The sequence below is a fragment of the Phaethon aethereus genome, assembly GCF_964289735.1.
Source record: "Phaethon aethereus genome assembly, chromosome: 15".
Classification (NCBI taxonomy): domain Eukaryota; kingdom Metazoa; phylum Chordata; class Aves; order Phaethontiformes; family Phaethontidae; genus Phaethon; species Phaethon aethereus.
The window spans coordinates 3,294,653-3,312,844 of NC_138591.1; the positions used below are offsets into that span (position 1 = coordinate 3,294,653).

Below are 18,192 nucleotides of genomic sequence, written 5' to 3' on the forward strand. Positions count from 1 at the left end.
GCTGGGCGCCTCCTTCTTGCCCTTCTTGCCATCCTTCCCTTTCCCTTTGCCCCCCTTCCCTTTGGCCTCCGCATCTTTTTTGGGCTCCCCCTTCCTGCCGACCATCCCGGCGGTGACGGGCGCTCATGCTCTGGCCCCGGCGGGGCCCTGGGAGATGATACCCCGTGCCGGCACGAGGCAGCTCCCGGCACACCGTCCAGCTCCCGACCCCGCAGCCTGCCCCGGGGGGGTATTTACCTGCACCCAGTTTCGGCAAGGCACGTGCCCGTGCGCGGCTCCCTCGGCCTCCAGCAGCCCCCCGCTTGGCATGGCGCTGGGGCGGCGGGATGGCAGCCCCGGCACAGCCCGGCGGGAGCTGCCTCCTGCCACCCGCGGTGCCCCGCGAGTTAGGCAGCGTGGCGCCTGCGGCCGGGCTCCAGCTGTAACCCAACCACCGGGGCTCGCGGCGGCATGAATAATGTAAGGGATGCGCCGCTCCGGCCCCGAGACTTTTCCGAAGGAGCAAGAAAGTGCGCTGCGGCGGGCGCGGGGGATGGCACAGAGCACCGTCACCACCCCAAAACTGGTCCCTGCCACCTCCCCACGCCTTGGAGCTCCCTGGGGAGTCAGCCTCTTCCTCCAGCCAGCATGGAGGAGGATGAAGCCCAGGGACCTGTTCGGCCCCACAAAGCCGAACTGCGGCACCGAGAATGAGATCGTTTTGCAGAGGCCAAGGCACGCGCCGCCCCGGCGCTGGGAGCACGGCCAAGGGGAGCACCGCGAAGGAGGAACCCAACACCAAACCAAGCCCTGCTGGGAAGCAGCGGGGAGCCCGGGAGCCCGCGGGGGTGCCCCCCATGCTGTGCCGTGCAGGTTGTGCGTGTGTGCGGGGTGCCACGCGTGCCCACACGCAGCTGGCGAGGGGGGTTGCGTGTGCCACACGTGCCCCGTGGTGGTGCCGGCAGCGTGTTTGCACACACGCGTGCCCGGGCGCAGGGTGACCACATCAAAAGTTAATGCCAGGGCTGGATTCCTGCGGCTGCAGGTTCATGAAAGTTTAAGCAGCCGCGGTGGGAACTTGCTGGCCCGCGCGGATCACCTGCGGGCAGCGGCAGGACCAGCGCGGGCAGGGGCAGCACCCGGACCACCCCCTCACAGGGGGTATTTGGGGAGGCCCATGGGAGGAGGAGCGGCAGTAGCATCCAGCTGTGCAGCAGCTTCGGGAACCCAAAACCCAGCAGCAGTCACTGGACCAAGCCCATTGGCCTCCCTCAGGCCCAGGAGAGCCCCGCAGCTGGCACCCCACGGCACGGTCTTCTCCCCAGCCTGGTCCCTCCCTGCCACGGTTGCGGCGGAGGAGGTATCAGCATGAAGTGATGGCTTTGGCCTCCTCCCTGCATTAATTTCTGGGTGGAGACGCCCCGGTGGGGTCCGCGCAGAGGGAGGTCACCCCAGAGCTGCAGGGAGAGCAGGGGGTCAGAGCAGGAGGGGAGGCACCCGGCGGGTGTCAGGAGAAGATCTATGGGGTGACAGAAACATAGGATCAGTGGGAAAGAGCATCAGCAGCGCCCGAGCCACGCGGGCAGCATCGCCTCGCATACCCTGCCGCGGCACCGGCACGGTCCACGCACGAGTTTGCCATCACCACCGTGCCGTAGGCGGCTGATGCAGCCTGCTCTGGCCGCAGGGCAGGAGCCTGGCCCAGCGCACCGCCCTGTCCCTCCTCCCGGCGTGGGCGCACGGAGCAACGCCCGGGCACCACGATGTGGCAGGGAACCACCACGGACGCTGACGCCGCCTCCTCGGTCCCCTGCTGCAGGTCCCCACCTCCGTCCCGCGGCGCTCGGCGGTCCCCACCTCTGTCCCCACCACCCTCGGGCGGGCCGGGCCATGGCCGTGCCGGCGGTGCCCGCCCGTGACGAGGGCGCACCCAGAGGAGACACGGAGGAAGGGAGAGCAAGGGGGAGCGGGCAGCCTGGCCTCAGCCCAGCAGGCTTCACCCCCACAGGGTCTGCCTTTCACAGTCCCAGCCCCCACGGGCCCCCGCCGCCTCCCTGGGTTGTTCACCAAGGGCAGAGCGCTCCCCGCCCGCCTTCGGCACGGCGGAGCTGGGCAAGGGGCAGCCAGGCGCAGGATGGTGGCAGATGCTGGGGGGCAGAGGGGGAACCCACAGCCATGAACCCCAAACCGTGGGGCACCCATTCGTGGTGGCTGTTTCCAGGGTGTCTGGGTACAGCCACATCCAGCAGCGGGACGAGGGAGGGTCCCAGATGCCCAGAGCATCCTCTGACCCCAACATCCCTGAACGGCTCCAGCCATGTGGCTGAGCCAGGGAAAGCCACCTCGCCCCAGGGACACGGCCCAGGGCAGCCCCTGCCCCACCACAGCCCGGGGCCGTGCCAGGGCTGGGTGCACAAAGGGGAAGGGAGACTTTGGCCACCAAAGTTCTGCTTCGCCCGCCCCAGCCCGGCACGACGTGCGGTGCCCGGGACCTCTGGAGCGCCGGCATCGGCGGGGCAGAGCTCCCGGGGCGGCAGATCTGTGGTGACCAGCTGGCCCCGGGTCCACTTACAGCCCGTTTCCAGTTACAGCCTGAGCAGGGCCGCGTGCCACCGCCCCATGCCACGCTGGCCCCACCGCTGCCGTGCCTCGTGGGAGCTCTGCACCCCGGCCCCATGGAGCCAGCCCCAGGCACCCCCCGGCTGCGGCATCTCTCGTCACATCCCCTTCCCCGTCGTCAGTTCTGTATCACTGCGCATCCACTTTTAAACGCCCGTGCGCAGGCAGGGCAGCCCTGCCACAGCTCTCGCAGCTCCAGCCACGAGCCCAGGAATGCCGGGAGCACCGGGACGGGCTGGACCCTTCCAGCGATGGGCACTGTGACAGCAGCACGGTCCTCCAAGCCCCCGAGGGGGTTTCTCTCCTTGCCCTCCTGAGCATCCATCACCCCCTGAGCCGACATCCACCCCCTCCCAGCTCCCCACTGCAAACCAAGGACAGGGACCCAGCCTCTCCCGGGGGCTGCAGACCGTGTCCCTGCCTGCTGGCCGCTGCCCAACACCGAGAGCTGCCCGCAAAGGAGGCGTTACGGGGAGGAGAGAGGCCGGAGCAGATGCTGGAAGCAGAGACCAGCTGGGCGCGAGGCGTCCTGGGCTTGGTGCTGGCATGCACCCAGAATGCTGGCTGGTGGCCTCGGAGCCGGGTCACTGCCCCATGCCATCGCCCCGGCGCCGAGCCCAGGGGCCCCGCAGAGCTTGGCTGCAGGGCCAGGCAGTTTTCCCGGGGTAAGATAGCCCCAAGGTAAGAGGAACGTGGGGAAGGGGTGGTAGGAGACATGAGGCGGAGGCTCCTGGGGAAGGAGGGGGCAGCAGGAACACCGGGCCTGTAGGGAAGGTGCGAGTCAGAAGGTGAGATAAGGGGTCTAAAGGCAGCAAAACAGGCGGGGACAACCAGACACGAGAGGACACCGTACGCCCTGACCCTGACGAGCCGAGCCCCACGCTGCAGCATTTGCATAGGACCAACATGGCACGCGAAGGTCCCTCCCTGGTCCTTCCTGTGAGCCCAGGGAACAAGGCGCCTGGCTGGGGGGCTCACAGCCACTCACCTGGGGTAGCCTAACTCGCCCGCATGGCACTGGACCGGCTCGGTGCTGCCCAAAGACCCCGGCTCTGCCAGCGTCGTGCTCTTGGCCTTGCTCTCCGCTGGGGATCGTCGCTCCCGCGGCAGCCGCGGGACCACATTTGCTGCATGGCAGCTGCAGGCTGCTGCTATCCAATGCATATTTGATGACGGCTATTATTCTCATCTCCACTCATGAGCAGAGGGACGGGAGCTAATCTTCCCTCTGCAGAGCTGGGGAACATCAGGGAGGGAGCGGCTGGAGGGGCGAGGGGTAGCCAGCTCTGGTCCCTGTCCTTTCTTTCCCCGGTGAGGCAGCTGGAGGGTCCCGCAGCCCCTTCCCTCCTGGGATGCAGATCTGTGCCACCTCGCAGTGTCCTGAACCCCAGATGTGAACAGCTGGTGAATGGCCCCGGCCCGCTCCTGCCCCCAAGCCAAGGCAAATTTAGGAGGAGAAGTCACAGGGACATGGGGATCCCTCTCCTCCAAAGCGGGTCTGGGACAACCCCCCAGCAGACCCCAGGCCAGGCAGGGAGGAGGGATCTAGACCACAGCATCATCCTGACAGTACCGGACCACCCTCTCCTCCCCAGGACAAGCAGGATGTTTCCACCTGCCTTCACAAAGCATCCAAGATCAGCCCCAAAGAGCCTTGGGAAAGCTTCATCCTCCCCCCTCCAGCACTGGGCTCCTGCACCACACCAAACCAGCGGCAGAGCCCGCGGCTCTCCCAAACGCGGGGGCAGCGGGAGCATCCTGCTGCAGGCGCTGCACCAGGAAAAACCTCCGCTTCTTTCTCCTCCGTGCAGGCACGTCCCTGCCGTAATGCGGCGGGTATTTATTATGCTGATTCCTCGGAAAGCGAGGGCTTAACTGCAAATTACAATCAATAGCCCCAATCCCCAAGGGGCAGGTTCATCATTTAGCAGACGCAACCAGAGGAATTCAAAACTATTTGCCAGCCATAAATCCTCCTCTCCGCAGCCTCCCGAGCCAGCCCCGCACGATGCGGGATGGCTGGTTGGGGTGACCCTTGTCAGCATTTGAAACAATTAAGCTGTCACTGCGGATCGTGACTCTTATATACAGCCCTGAGCAGCACTTTAAGATGTCAGCGTGAGGGGGTGAGGGAAGCTGGCTGAGGCGAGCCCGCCGCAGTAACTGTCTCTCATTGAATTAAATGAATGTATTTGGAGTCAGAGTCTCTTTTTATTACCTTGCAAACGATTCCCAACTAAATTAAATTATAAAAGGAGTGTTCAGCCAATCAAACCTGCTTGATTGCCTGGAACAGGCATTTTAAACAGAGCACGCCTCGGGCCGCCGCCGTTTCCAGGACTAGATGGAGGGTGGCTGATGGAGTGTGCCGAAGCCGATCCACCCCGCTTCACACCTGGAGCGCTGCTCAGCAGCGACGCACGGCCACACGTCGCAAGCGAGGCGGGCCCAGGGACAGGGCAGGATCAGCGCAGCCCTCCGGGCTCAGGGTACGGTGCTGATGAAACTGGAGCTGGCTGAAAGAGCAGAGGAATGGCAGGGGGGTGCAGCCCAGGAGAGCAGACCACCAGCCAGGCTGCTTGAGCATCGCGCAGCCAAGCCTTCCCTGCTGCGCTGCTCTTCATGGGGGCAAACACACAGCTCCTGCCTGCCTCATCCTTATCTTTTTTTTTTTTTTTTTTTTTTTTTTAAGAGAGCCTTTCTCCAAACACACTCAGCAAGGAGGCTCTGAGCACATCTCCCTTCACTAGCTCCCCGACAGAGCTAACGGGGGCCCTTGACCAACTCCATAAACCTCAGGAGGCTCCGGTACAATCCTAACACTGCAGTAGATTTCCCCCACCTTGCCCTTAGGACCTTACTTCCTCAGGATTCAGAGAGATCTTCAGGCAAACCTGCTCCTGCAACATTTGCAGCTTTTAACATTAGTGCAGAACAATTAGGGAAGCCGTCTGGAAGAATGAACACTGCAATTAAATGCAAGCGTTTTCAAATACAGCTATAAACTTGCTTGCAGAAAAGCTACTCCCACTAAAGAAAGAAGTTAGCTGCTTCTGGCTTAAGCCTTTTGACTTCATCCCCATTCCAAATTTAACCATACATCAGTTTGTTTTGAACAGGATGAAATGCCCAGTTTACTAAATGAAGAGTAAGGCTAATTAGATGATGGCACACTAGACTACAGAATTTGAAACCAGAACTCACCGAGAGGTAGGCACTAACCAAGGACATGTTTTAGCAGGCAATACTGTGCATTTCAGCTTCACACAAGCATCTGCCATTTCCCCAACTCCACACACCACCTGGCCCAAGGATGAAGCCCAAAAAGCAGTTCTGGCTGCCTGGTCGTGTGCCGGGGCTTGACAGGGTCCTAGGTTTGGAGTGAAAAGTCAGAAACACAGGGACAAAATGAAACCAAAGGAACTCTTTGTGCAGGCAGCTCTGCCTCTGCAACCTTCACAGGAAATTTAAAGGGCAAGTTAATGTGCTGGAACGGCATCCCACCCAGTGCACACAGAGAAGTGCCTGCTTTCTCCAGCCAGCTCCGGCATAATGCGGCTAATTTGGAGCTCATTCTCCACTAGCTGCCACCGCGGTCGGGATTTGCTCTGCACTCCAGCTGTGAACAAAGCCAGGGACAAGGAAGGGAACTTACAGAGTTCAAAGTCACCTTCTTAGCTTGGGTATTGCGTATAATATCTATTTATCTCCCATCAGGCCTCATCAATTCCCCTCCAGCCTCAGAGCCCTCCTGCAGCCGCTTCACAATCTACTCCCACCTACAACCTCCTGCAACAGCATCCAGGATTCCTCAGGTGGCCGAAGGTAAAAAAAAAAAGTCAGAAAACACACCAAACCGTCTACCCACTGCAGGCAGACACCTACAGTTCACATGAAATAGCAACTTTTATTTTCTCAAATAAAATAATCCTTCCATTTCTGCTCGATCAGTTTGAGAGGGGTGGGGAGGAGCACAAAGGAGAGGGAAGGAGCCCTGCTCAGACAAGTTTGCTATCAGACCTGTCCTCACAGTTAAGAATCCACATCAGACCGAACCCTTTTTCAATGAAAGAAAATAAAAGCTATTGGCAACTCTTGATCCCAGAAGGAAAGAGCTGTTCTCTATCAGGCACTCTGAATTGTTTAGCATCAGTATTCAATGAAAAAGCATGATTAGAAAAATCCCAGATTTCTGATGAAAAATACCCAGACAAGCAACAATGTTTAACAGGGCTGGGGTAAAACCCACGGCATGGGATGGTACACTGAGCTCAAAGAGCTGTTACTGGAATTTTAGGGGCATGACTGAGAAAACAGGAGATCCCCAGTAATACTCCTGGGGACTAACGGGGAGGACAAGGGCAAAGGAGGAAACTCCCGAGAGAGCTCCTCGATGAGGGATATGCCAGAAGCAAATCCCCACTGCAGTCTACGGCTCTTTGATCGTACCCTGCTGCAGTTTGCCCAGATTAATCATTCATTAACAAATTTTCATTTCTCATCTCTCTCAGTACCAGTTGGACCAAGATGTCCAACAAAGCCAACTGCAGAGCTAAGGAGAGGCATGCAGTGCCACGTTTTGATGTTAACTGAGGTGGGACCACTACAAATTCACCGGGGTTGTCTTGGACACAGAGATTCAAGTCTCCAACGGTGAAAGCTGCAGAGACAACGTGTCCAATAAGCAGGGGAGGGGAGAACTTTGTTTGTGTTTCAGATCAGTGCTTAAATTAAGTGACTAGATAAGCAGCAAAGCATTAGCAATGTTCTCTCAGCCCTGGCTCCCCTGTCCCAAAGCACAGGGCCAGACTTGTTCACACAAACTCATAAACTTCCCACTGGAAGTTTAACACACAGATCCATGTGCAAACCCTATAGGGGCAGGACATTGCTTGCTGTGAGAACTGTGTCCTAGAAGAACTGGCTTCATTTTTATTTTTAAGAAACGTTACTTTGCCTGAAATGCTGCAAGATGGAAACCCATCTTCCCCATCCCCACCTGCAAGTACAGTAGCCTCATTTTCTGCCTTTCTCCAAGAGAAGAAGCTTCACAGAAGCTTTCTTGCTTTCTTGGCTGTAGAACACTTCTCCCTTTTTCTTTTTTTTTTTTTTGTTTTCTTTTATTTGTTTTGTTTTGCTTTTATGTGGTCAGTTCCAATTCTAGTGATTAAAGACAAGGCCAGGCACCAGCAAAGAGGGTTACTTCTTTACGATCTGAATGACATCTTCATGCTCCATCATATGGGTTAAGCCCACTCTTTGAGGGCTGTATTTTGTGCTTGTGCCCTTCAAAGCAAAAGGGGGAGAAGGGTTAGGAGAAGACCAGTCAGAGACACACAGGACAGGGAATTTGTTTGCTGTTAAACACTTACCCACACCAAGGCATATTTGAACTGGCTGGCTAATGATCTGTGAATTCGATGGCACTGCAAGACAGACAGACAGCGTGTGAGGCAGTTCAATGACACTACTTTGCAAACAACTTGCTGAACATCCAGGAGTGAGAAGCCACTCAGGTCTATGTCAGAAATTACAATAGTGACTTTAGAAGCCAGTTAACAGAACTTGAAAGAATACAGAACAGACACACAGGAATCACCAGTCCACATAAAAAGCCCCATCCCACTGCTTCCATGTGCTTTTGCACTGGACCGCATTAAGCAATTTTATTTAAACCTTTCATAGCAACTAGGAAAGAAACCTGAGGCAGATGGAATCAGTAAAAATAACAAAAGGAGAAGCCCAACTAAACACTGACATATCCCAAGCTTTATGAAGCACAAATCATAGCAGGCTCCAAGAGGAACCTGCCTTCTACAGACAAGGAAACATAAAAGATGCAGAGAAATTACCACATGCTCCACAGAGGCCCCTTTCCGTAGAATAATGGCATCTGTAAAGTCTGGTCTCTCTGTGGAGAAGCAGGAGAGGGGGGAAAAAAAAGCATTAGACTTCCATCAAGTGTGTTCTAACATGCTGACACCACCTCACATTGCCATACTACTCCCAAATTCCTCCTCCGTTACACCTGCCAGCTCCAGACAGAACAGGTAGCTGCGTACTTGAAAGCATCAAATCAGTTCTGTAGACACTCCAGTACCCACAAGTACGGCTACCCACGTCACACAGTCAACAGCCTCCTCACAATTCACCCGCTCCAACTCCATTCCAAATACTTGACTTAGGACAAAAAAAAACTAGCCAAGTTTTACTTGAGCACACACCTGCTCAAGTAAAGCCAAACCACTCTGTAGTTTTCTGTAAAATCCCCAAGATTTCATCACTTAACAAGCTCATAGGAAGTTCCTTAATCTCCTCATATCCATCCAAGTTCAGAGTCACAGCTGTTCACAACCAAACAGGAACAAGTTATAGACATGCCTTCATCACTGGGAGAAGCTGCAAGTGAATTGTAAAGCAAAAGGAGGATCAAAGGCACTCCTGAGCCTCAGGAGCCTGGCACGGGAATCACCAAACCTCTCACAGCAGGAGCAGGAGACCTCTTCTGGGTAGTGATGGGATGAACAGTTCATCACAGAGTGCGCATAACAATGAAAAAAGCTGCGAACTTGCAGACTGTACTTCCTTGTATCATCATGCAAAGTCTTATGAAAATTCAGCTTTTCTAGTGCAGAGAGAATAGGAGGGCTGTGGGGGGATACACGCATGGCTGGATGAGATGGAACAGAAAGTGTTTCCCAAGAGCTGAAAGCTGGTTAGGGAAAGCGTAGCTGCAGCATTTCCAAGACACACAAGATCACTGACAGCCAGGCATCCGAGCCCCACTGGCAGCCTGTCTGCCTTTGACGAGCCACAGCCTTTTGTGCCTCTCGAACCTTCTGTTCAGCTAACGGTCACTTACGTCCTCGTTTCTTGGTGTAGATGCAGGTGAGTGCCAGGTATTCCCACAGCTTCTCCAGCAAGTAGTCCAGATTGAGTTTCATGCCACAGCTGCAAAACACCAGCAACATCTCCGTGTTTACTGCTGTTGTGCTTTAGAGATCCAGAAGAACAAGGTGAAACGTCTTATTAAAGTGCTAGGGAACAAGGGAAAATTCTTTAATGAGGCCAGCAAAGGAAAAACACAAGGTGAAATAAATATGGCTTTCAGAAGGGCAAGCAGCTTTGAAGCAGCAAAGCCCCAGTCAGATATATCAGCACTTCTAAGGAAACAAGCTAGACTAGCTTATGCTGGCCTGCAGAGAGTGTGGAGAAGCCAGTCTGCCTCTCTGGGGGAAGCAAGCCTGGAAAAAGCTGCCCAGCAGCTCTGCTTCTCATCCCAGCAGCTGCAGGCAGTGCTGGGAGAGGCCCCTTCTTGAGGGAATCTGGAGAAGGGAGAATGAAATGAACCACCACACCATCCGGGCCAGTACATCAGGCAGTGTGACAGGGTCCTACCTGATTACAACACTGTGGGGTCTCCGAGCAAGACGATCCACTTCCTCCATAGATATCTGATCAATCTTGTTATAAACCTAGATCAAAGGAAAAACAACACACCCTTTAGGAAGCCAATTCAGCACCATTGCAAGGAAGAAAGGCACATAGGCACAACAAGGTAGTTCCAGCATCTAAAACAGAATCTCAAATCCTGTCAGCCAGAGGACAAGCCAAGGCTCTTAGGAAAATAAACTGTTAAAATTCAGAAGCCTAAATGTAAGTTTGGGTCTTCTAAAGTTCACCCTTGGGATGACTTGCAACACGTTCTCCAGTATCTTGGATTTCACTATAGACCCAGCTGCTATCAAACAGAGCCGTTAAGTGACCTCTGGCATAAGGAACCAGTAGTGAAAGCCCAAGCCGCAGAGCTTGCAGCACAGGAACCGAAGGCTTTGCGCCGTGGGAGCAAACCCCACGCCACCAGGACACGCAGCTCGTGCTGCTCCACGGCAGCCAGCCACAAGAGGGCACAGGGAACACACACAGAGCACAGCCGCATGCATCAAGCTTACAAAAGGCTCCCTGTTGAGGTACGCTTTCCACCTCTTAAACCCCAAATCCTTACTGCTTTAGGAAGCAGGAAGACCCAGTGTTTCCTTCAGCAAAGAATGGAGATGCTCGGTGCTGCAGAAGGCAGGCTGTTTCTGAGATACTCACGTAGAGGCACGGCATGTAGACCCTGTTGCCTACAATCACGTCAATGAACTCGTCAGGGGAACAGTCCTCTCTGAAGAGGACCTCAGCATTGAAGATTTCTGAGATGAACATTGTCAAGGCCCAAATCCCAACACACCTACACACCACTGTAAGCCAACAGGCTGAGCTTGCTTGTGAAAGCCTGTTCTCAACCCAGCAAGCACCAAAGACACAGCAAGGCTGTCCTGCAGCAGGTACCACTTGACTCACGAGCTGCTGATGGCTCAGAGGTCTCCTGTTTTAGGAAAGGATACTATACTCATGGAGGATGAGCTGCACCAACTTCTCGGAGCACTGAGTCAATGTGACAGTTGAGTTGAAGGAGATACCTCCACCCTTCTTCGGCTGCAGGGAAGCAATAAAGCAACCTAAGAACAGTCTGCAAGATCCGCAACGCCCCTTCAGTCTGTCCAACAGGAGGGACAGCACACAGTGACCTTGGCTTTCAGGAGGCAGCCAGACACAAGCTGTGCTTGCAGCAGCCCAGGAAACCTCACCTTGAAGTAGATATTTGGTTTGCTTTTGTTCAGCCGGATCCCTACAGATTCCAGTTCTTTCTCCAGCAGGGCCCTGTAGGGACACTGCACATTAGCACCTGTGAGACTGGGCCAGTCAGGTGATGCCCACACCTTTCCTTTTTAACTATAGTAGATACAGCCTTGCCATAAGCTTTCACTGCAACCTAAAAACCACAGCTAACGCGGGACAGTCTGTGGTGGAAATCTAGATTGACATCCCCATCTCTGAAAGGCCATCCTGGGGGAATGATCCGTCAGCTGAGAAGCCCAAGTGGAGATCTGTAGAGAGCTCTGTAAACGCTGCTCCCAGTTAGCTAGAGTGCTTCTAGTGGAGTACAACCTCTGTCTCGCACTCAATAGCTTAAATACTGGTTGCCCAACATGCACAGGACATACAGGGAGCTGGCATGTTTTCTGGGCACGTGAGAACCCCTGAACCTGGCCCACCACCACCCAGCTCCAAGTGCCCAGCAGCACCCACTTACCTCTGTACTTCACCCTTTGTGGCATCCAGCATCATAATAACAACATCTGCTGTCCTGGCCACAGCTATCACCTGCCGACCTCTGCCCTTCCCTGAGAAGAGAGGAGATGGCCGTACATCAGGGAGAGAAACCATCTACGAGTTCTGCAACAGACTGGGACTCCTGCCCTGCACAGCTCCTTGGAAGCAAGGAAAAAGATCCTGCAATGCTGTACTGGCTGCAGTCAGTGGCTGGGGGGGCCCTGAGTGAGCATATCTGGTCCATCCGTATGGTCTTATGTCCAGCACAAGCCCTAACAAATACTCTTTGCTGCTGTTCCTGCACCACAGGTTGCATGAACCAGTGTGTGTAAAGCTATCTGAGTACAGCTGCACAGACGGAAATGACAGCTCTGCCAGCAGGACAGACATCCCCAGACATGTGCAATGGCAGCAGCTCCAGGCAGCAGAGACAGCTTACCCACAACAGTGATGTGGGCCTATGGCCCCTGTGCAGAAAGGTCATGTATGCTTTCTGGTCAATAAGGAGAGAGACATTACTAACCAGGCCATGCTCCTCAAAAAAAAAAAAAAAAATACACCAACAAAAACCCACACACATGAGACCATTAGGAGATTTTCCAAAGTTTCCTAAGGCATATTCTGACACAACTGGCCAATCTGGACAATGATGAAGCAAAGGGACAAAGCCAACACCTCTTCCCAGAATCAGGAGTCACAGGAGGACTGGCAGGAATTCACGAAATTAGTCAAAAGAGGTTACTGTTTAGCTGTAATTTCCCCCTCCGCCTCTCTAGCATCTTTCTTTAGATTTCCTCTGTACCACAAAACAGATGAGCAAGATAACACTCACGCAAAAAGGTGAGAAGTGACTGGCTTGCTTTGGCTCCCACCTCCAGAAAAGCATCTTTTCTGCTACATATAGAACCTTACGTGGGCTCAAGGATAAGAATCGTGCCTCACATAAGATCAAGGACCCTAAAATCTGGAAAGCAAATGAGGGAACTATTGGCCGAGGAAACCTGCTAATGTTTGAGACACCCAGGTACGCTATTGAGGGCAAATCCCTACTCTACATGAACACAGAGATCAGCCAACCTTGTGCTGCTCCTTCGATGATTCCAGGCAGATCCAGCAGCTGAATATTGGCTCCTTTGTACTGAAAAGGAAACGGAAGGACAGACAGCTGAAAGCCTTGTGCAGGGCACCTGAGCTACCTCAAAAGTCCCAAGCGTGTGCTGGGGATCCAAAGCTGGCAGAGAGTGGAACTGAATGAACCTGACAGAGCAGGACAACTTTGCACACAGTTGATGGCTCTGTTTTGTCAAGACAGCCTCCAGAGTGCTTCCTGTGAAGCTGTGTTCAACACCACATACTGCGGTATGTTAGGTCCTGGCCTCCTAAACCATCACATGATTGCAGTTTGACAAAGCACCAGGAAAACACCACAGTAGAAGTGTAGCGTTATCCTGAGTTGGTGAGATGAAAAGGAAAAAAAAAACCAAAACCCAACCTACTCTCTTGGTCTAGCAAGAAAGCACTGTGACAAGCAAGTGCCACCATCTCTTACTGCGATGGATCACAACCATTCAGATGTGTTGCATGTCTTACAACACCAGGAAACAACAGGAGACTTTCGTCCATCAGATCCACAGGGGCATTAGCTTTCAAGCTACTGTTGCAGTGATGCCCTCAGTAATGGCTTTAACGAGTGACTGCAGCTCAAGGCTGTGTTTGGATGTGCTACAATATTTGTGTTTATTTCAATATGAATACGGTTACTTTCATTATTTAACTCAGCTTCCAATTCTGACCCAAATTTTCTCATTGCTCTTGGACACTTTTCAGTTTTATGACCTTTATCATTTGCTTTACTTATGGATGCTTAGGCCACCACTAATACAACTCCTCAAGGACAGGAGTAGTTGGATTTTGTTTCCAAATTGATCACAGTACAGATTGCCTCTTTTAAAGCTTCATTAAAAACAAATCTGTCAAGGTTTCCAGCCATCTGGTCAATGGCGCCAATAGCGGTTATAAAAAATTCAGTTGAGAATTGTCGTATTGCTCTGGTCAGTCAAATGGCAGCATATGAAACCCCGCTCAGGCAGTCAATCCTGAAGAGTTGTGTAGCCAAGGGAAGCGCTAAATTAGCACTGCAGGTTGCAGAAGACCTGATACTGCAAGCATGCAAGACCTCCTAAAGTTTAAAGCAGAAGTCAGCACAGACCTTTGGATATCACTGCTTCTTACTGGTAGCACAAGTGTAACTGGTGTGAACAGACATATTTACACGTCTGGGTTTCTTACCATTTCTGTGCCAAAGGGATGAGAATCCTACTTACTTCTATGACTCCTGGGATACACGTCAGGGTTGTGAACTCGTAAGACGCAGCTTCACTGGCAGTTGAGGTCATTAAACTCAAAAATGTGGACTAAAATGCAAGAAATCAGCATCACTAAAGGTACACAAATGGAAGCACCGGTAAATGTTCAGCAAAACAAGCAACCCCAAAGTGTTCCTCAGCTTTTAGAAGTCGTGTTGTGGCTGTTCCAGGCACAGGGACCGAGGAGGTGATGGGACAGCCAGCACTTTCACTGAATGAAGGTAAATCCTGTACTCTCAGCTATTTTCTCAGCAGCGCTGTGGCTGGGCAAGACCAAGTTTCAGGCTGTTGCCACAGGGCACCGCACAGATGAAGAAGTGTTTCCCCCAGCTCTAACTTTCAGCTCTCAGCATATCATAACCTTCTGTTAACTCATGGCAAGAAGGTAAAAGACAAAGAGAAAATGGATATCTGCTTTACAGCCACTGGTAACCACAAACCTAGGAACACACATGCCACGTGGTTAACGTAGACACTCACTGACCTTACCCACAGAAGGAAAACCGATCAGCGCCACCCGGGCATCTCCAGATTTCATCACATCGAAGCCTTCCCCTTTAGCAGCCGAGGATTTGGAGGGTTCTAGTAACTGAGCTCTGTATTTTGCAAGCTTTGCCTTCAGCAGGCCGAGGTGGTACTCAGTGGCTGGAATAACATGAAGGCAACAACTGGTTGATGGAAAGTTGCTAGTAAGTCACTTCTAGAAATACGAACGTTCCTAAAAAGAAACGCTGTGGATCTCAGTCAAGGTCTTAACCACTGCCACACACACGAGCTACCCCACAGCTGTTCTGTAACCTTTTGAAATATCGTCCATTGAGAGCAAACCTTCTAGTAACCTGCACAGAAAGCCAGACTCAAGACAAATAAACAGCCAAAAAATTCCTGGTTAAAAGGAGCAAGCCAGAGGGAGAGCAGGTACAGGAATGAACGGGTGAAGGGAGGCAGTTCAGGACGGGGAGATCACAGGGGGAACGGCCGCTCCTTACATTCAGTCACATTCAGCACTGCAAAAATGCAAGATTTTTTTTTTTCCCCCACATGTTCTTGTCAATTTTTAAAGACATGTTTAACTTGGAGCTCACACACGTGAAAGTACTTTATTGACTTATTCTTAGCAAAACATTTGAATCTACATCTGATACAGAAAAAAAAAAAAGGTACTTATTTTTGTAGAACGTCTCTTTGTAACAGGGAAGGGCAAGAAACCCAAAAGCTTACGGGATTTCCTATTTTTCCTTTCCATTATTTACCACAGCCTAAAGCCTCCAGAAGCAGCAAGGTGCTAGGCACCCTCCCTGGCAGAACCAGAAGGGAGCTCTGCTCCCCGTCCCCTCCTCACGTTAAGGCCTTCCAACACCAGCCCGGGGGCCCCACAGCAGACAGCCCTGGACCCCCTGCGCCGGCAGCATTGGGGTCCCGGGCCCAGCTCCGAGGAGAGCTGAGGCACTGCCACGGCTCCAGACCTCACCTCCTCCAGCGTGCGGCCCGAGGCTTCCCCCCGCAGGGGCCCGGGCATCGACAGCGGGGAAAGAGGGTGGCTGCCAGGAGGGACAGCCCCCCCTACACCCCACCCCAGCCTCCGGGCTCACCCTGCCCCAGCCACCACCACCCCAAGCCCTTCAACCACCCCGATCCAGCCGCTTGTACCCCCACACCCGCTCCACAAGCCACCCCACATCCCGCCTCCCCCATGGCCCAGGCCGTCGCCTCTTCCCCCGGACCCTCTCCCACGCCCCCCATAACCCAGCAGCCTCCCTTACCCCCAGCCACCTCTTCCCCCGTACCCCCCCAAGGGCTCTACCCTGCCCGGTATCCTCAGGTAACTTAGCCCCTGGCCGCCCGCGCCGGCACGGACCTTTGTTCTTCTGCGTGCGAGCGATCTCCTTCTCGATCTCGGAGATCTTCTCCAGGATCCCCATGGCGGGGGCCGGCCCGGCCCGTTCCGCTCCCCAGGCCCGGCACGCCGCACGCCGGAAGCGCCGCCGGCCCGTCCGTCCCCTTCAAACGTCCGGGCCGACCCTCGGCGGGCTGTGCTGTGCACCCGCCGCGCCGCTCCGGCCGCCTCCCGCGCCGCGCGTTCCGCGTTCCGCCCGCGGCCACCCTTAGGGCACGGGTGGGCGCCCACGGACTCGCTGAAGCTGGCTGTCAGTGCGAGCTGCCCGGGAAATGAGGCTAAGGAGAGGGCTAGCGAGAGGTGCTTATAGGGAAAGGGCTAAGAAACCCAGTAGGTTTCACAGGGAGCCCACCACACCAGGCCTTGCTCCCTCCTGCTCCTCTAATTACGATCCTGCATTTAAGGCAATCAGCAGCTTACTGGATTCCTGGAGAAACCATCGAAGCAGGAAATGAAGCACGGCTCTCCCCCAGAACCGAGAAACGCTTTGGTCGACAAACACACACAGACACAGACCCCTTAAATACATTTCATGTTTAATTTGGACGTTGATCGCTCTGCAAAACGCCTCCTCAGCCCCTGCTCCGTCTGCCCACAAGTACACCCCTTCTGCAGCCAGCACAGTTAAAAAGAGACATTGCAACCTCTTCCAAGACCAAACACCCCACTTCTTACCTCCGTACCCAAGATCCTCCCTGGTCAGTTCTCTCTCACCACACCGCGACATACGTAACATCTCTCCTTAGCTCATCAAACAAGTCAAAGGAAAAGAAAACCAAAACGAAGGCTTTAGAGGAGGGAAGCTCTGAACACCGACAGACCCTGCAAACCTCTCGGCTCCATGACCTGCCACAAGCATCCCACAGGGTGGCATCACCCTGGCAGTTTTGGATTTCAGCCTAAATTGGCTGCAGGATGGTGGGAAGGAGACAGGCAGAGAGCAGGATGCCCCTTCCCCAGCCTTCTCACAACATACCAAGTCTCAAAGAAAAACTTCAGAGGTTTTGGGGTAGTTATACATATTAAACCACCCCAGGATCCTCCCTAACCCAGCTTCTGCCAACGACCAGTGTTACTTCAACTAAACCACGACCCAAGTGTCACGCTGGCACCGACAGCCCTGGGGAATGCAAGGAGCCTGGTGCTGCCACCAATATTGCACACAGACAGCTCTGGAGGGCTGCAAAGAGCCATTGGGAGCTGGGTCCCTGCAGCCACACAGCACCTGGGAGGAGGCTTCACCCCCACGCTTGGTCACAGTGGAACAGCACTGCCAATTTTTGCCTCTAAAATCAGGGTGTCTCCCAGCACCGTCCGTGAGGAAACCCCTCTGCCCACTGCCAAAAGGGCAGAGTTTCTCCAAGAGGAGCAAAATAAAATCCGCTTCCCAACTGCTCCGCTCGCAGCCACTCTCCCTCCGTGCCTCGAATCGCTCTCCCGCTTGCCTTCGTGCTACTCTACACATCTACCTGCAACGGCCAAGACAACGGTGCAGGCGTCCTTCATTGCGGCGGGACTCCTGCCCCACAGAACGGCCAGGTCTCCCTGCTTCTCCCGTAAGCTGGTCTCTCTCCATTTGTGCTGGGGAAAAGGATTCATCTGCGGCAAACAGCACATGCAAGGCAGGTGCTTTCCGCATCATCTTCCAAGACCAGCCTGGCCACTTGTCCCATCACACAAGATCCCAACTTGGAATAGAGGAAAGGGGCTCAGTGGACAGCTGAATACTTTCTTCTTAAGGCTTAAACCAGCAATTCAGCTGCTGCAATAAACAAGACATGCTGCCAAAAGGAAGAAAGTTAGTTAAAAAGAAGAAAACCCAAACCACCGTGGTGCTAGGCATGCGGAGGCTTTGCTTTCATCTTCCAGGTGGCAAACCAGTCCTCAACACCTACCCGGTCAGTGTGTGACACAAGCCTGCTTTAAGGGGGTTGTTTTTAAAACAGCCATAAAAACGCAAACTAAACTCTCACAAAAGCCCCGCAGGTGGGACTGTGACATTAAATATACAACCGAGGCCAACTTTTAAAATGTCTTTAAAAAAAAAAACCACACGCGCATACACACACACTTTGGCACACAAGCCTTAAGTTATATCACTTGAAACATTTCAAAGTCAGAGAAGAGCTACTGGGGTGTTTTTTGTTGGGTTTTTCTTCTCCTTTCTTTTTT

General features: G+C 53.8%; 1 protein-coding gene across 1 annotated transcript; it reads right to left on the reverse strand.

Moving 5' to 3' along the window:
- Nucleotides 1–7,247: 7,247 nt before the first annotated feature.
- On the reverse strand, nucleotides 7,248–16,309 carry DRG2 (developmentally regulated GTP binding protein 2). Its single transcript, XM_082006699.1, has 13 exons — nucleotides 15,982–16,309; nucleotides 14,608–14,768; nucleotides 14,082–14,171; nucleotides 12,835–12,895; nucleotides 11,738–11,828; nucleotides 11,232–11,304; nucleotides 10,989–11,079; nucleotides 10,696–10,793; nucleotides 9,997–10,073; nucleotides 9,461–9,549; nucleotides 8,451–8,509; nucleotides 7,971–8,024; nucleotides 7,248–7,884 (listed from the first exon to the last, which is right to left on the reverse strand). Exons 1-13 carry the CDS (start codon nucleotides 16,043–16,045, stop codon nucleotides 7,798–7,800), a joined length of 1,095 nt encoding a protein of 364 aa, XP_081862825.1. The 5' UTR covers nucleotides 16,046–16,309; the 3' UTR covers nucleotides 7,248–7,797.
- Nucleotides 16,310–18,192: the final 1,883 nt, after the last annotated feature.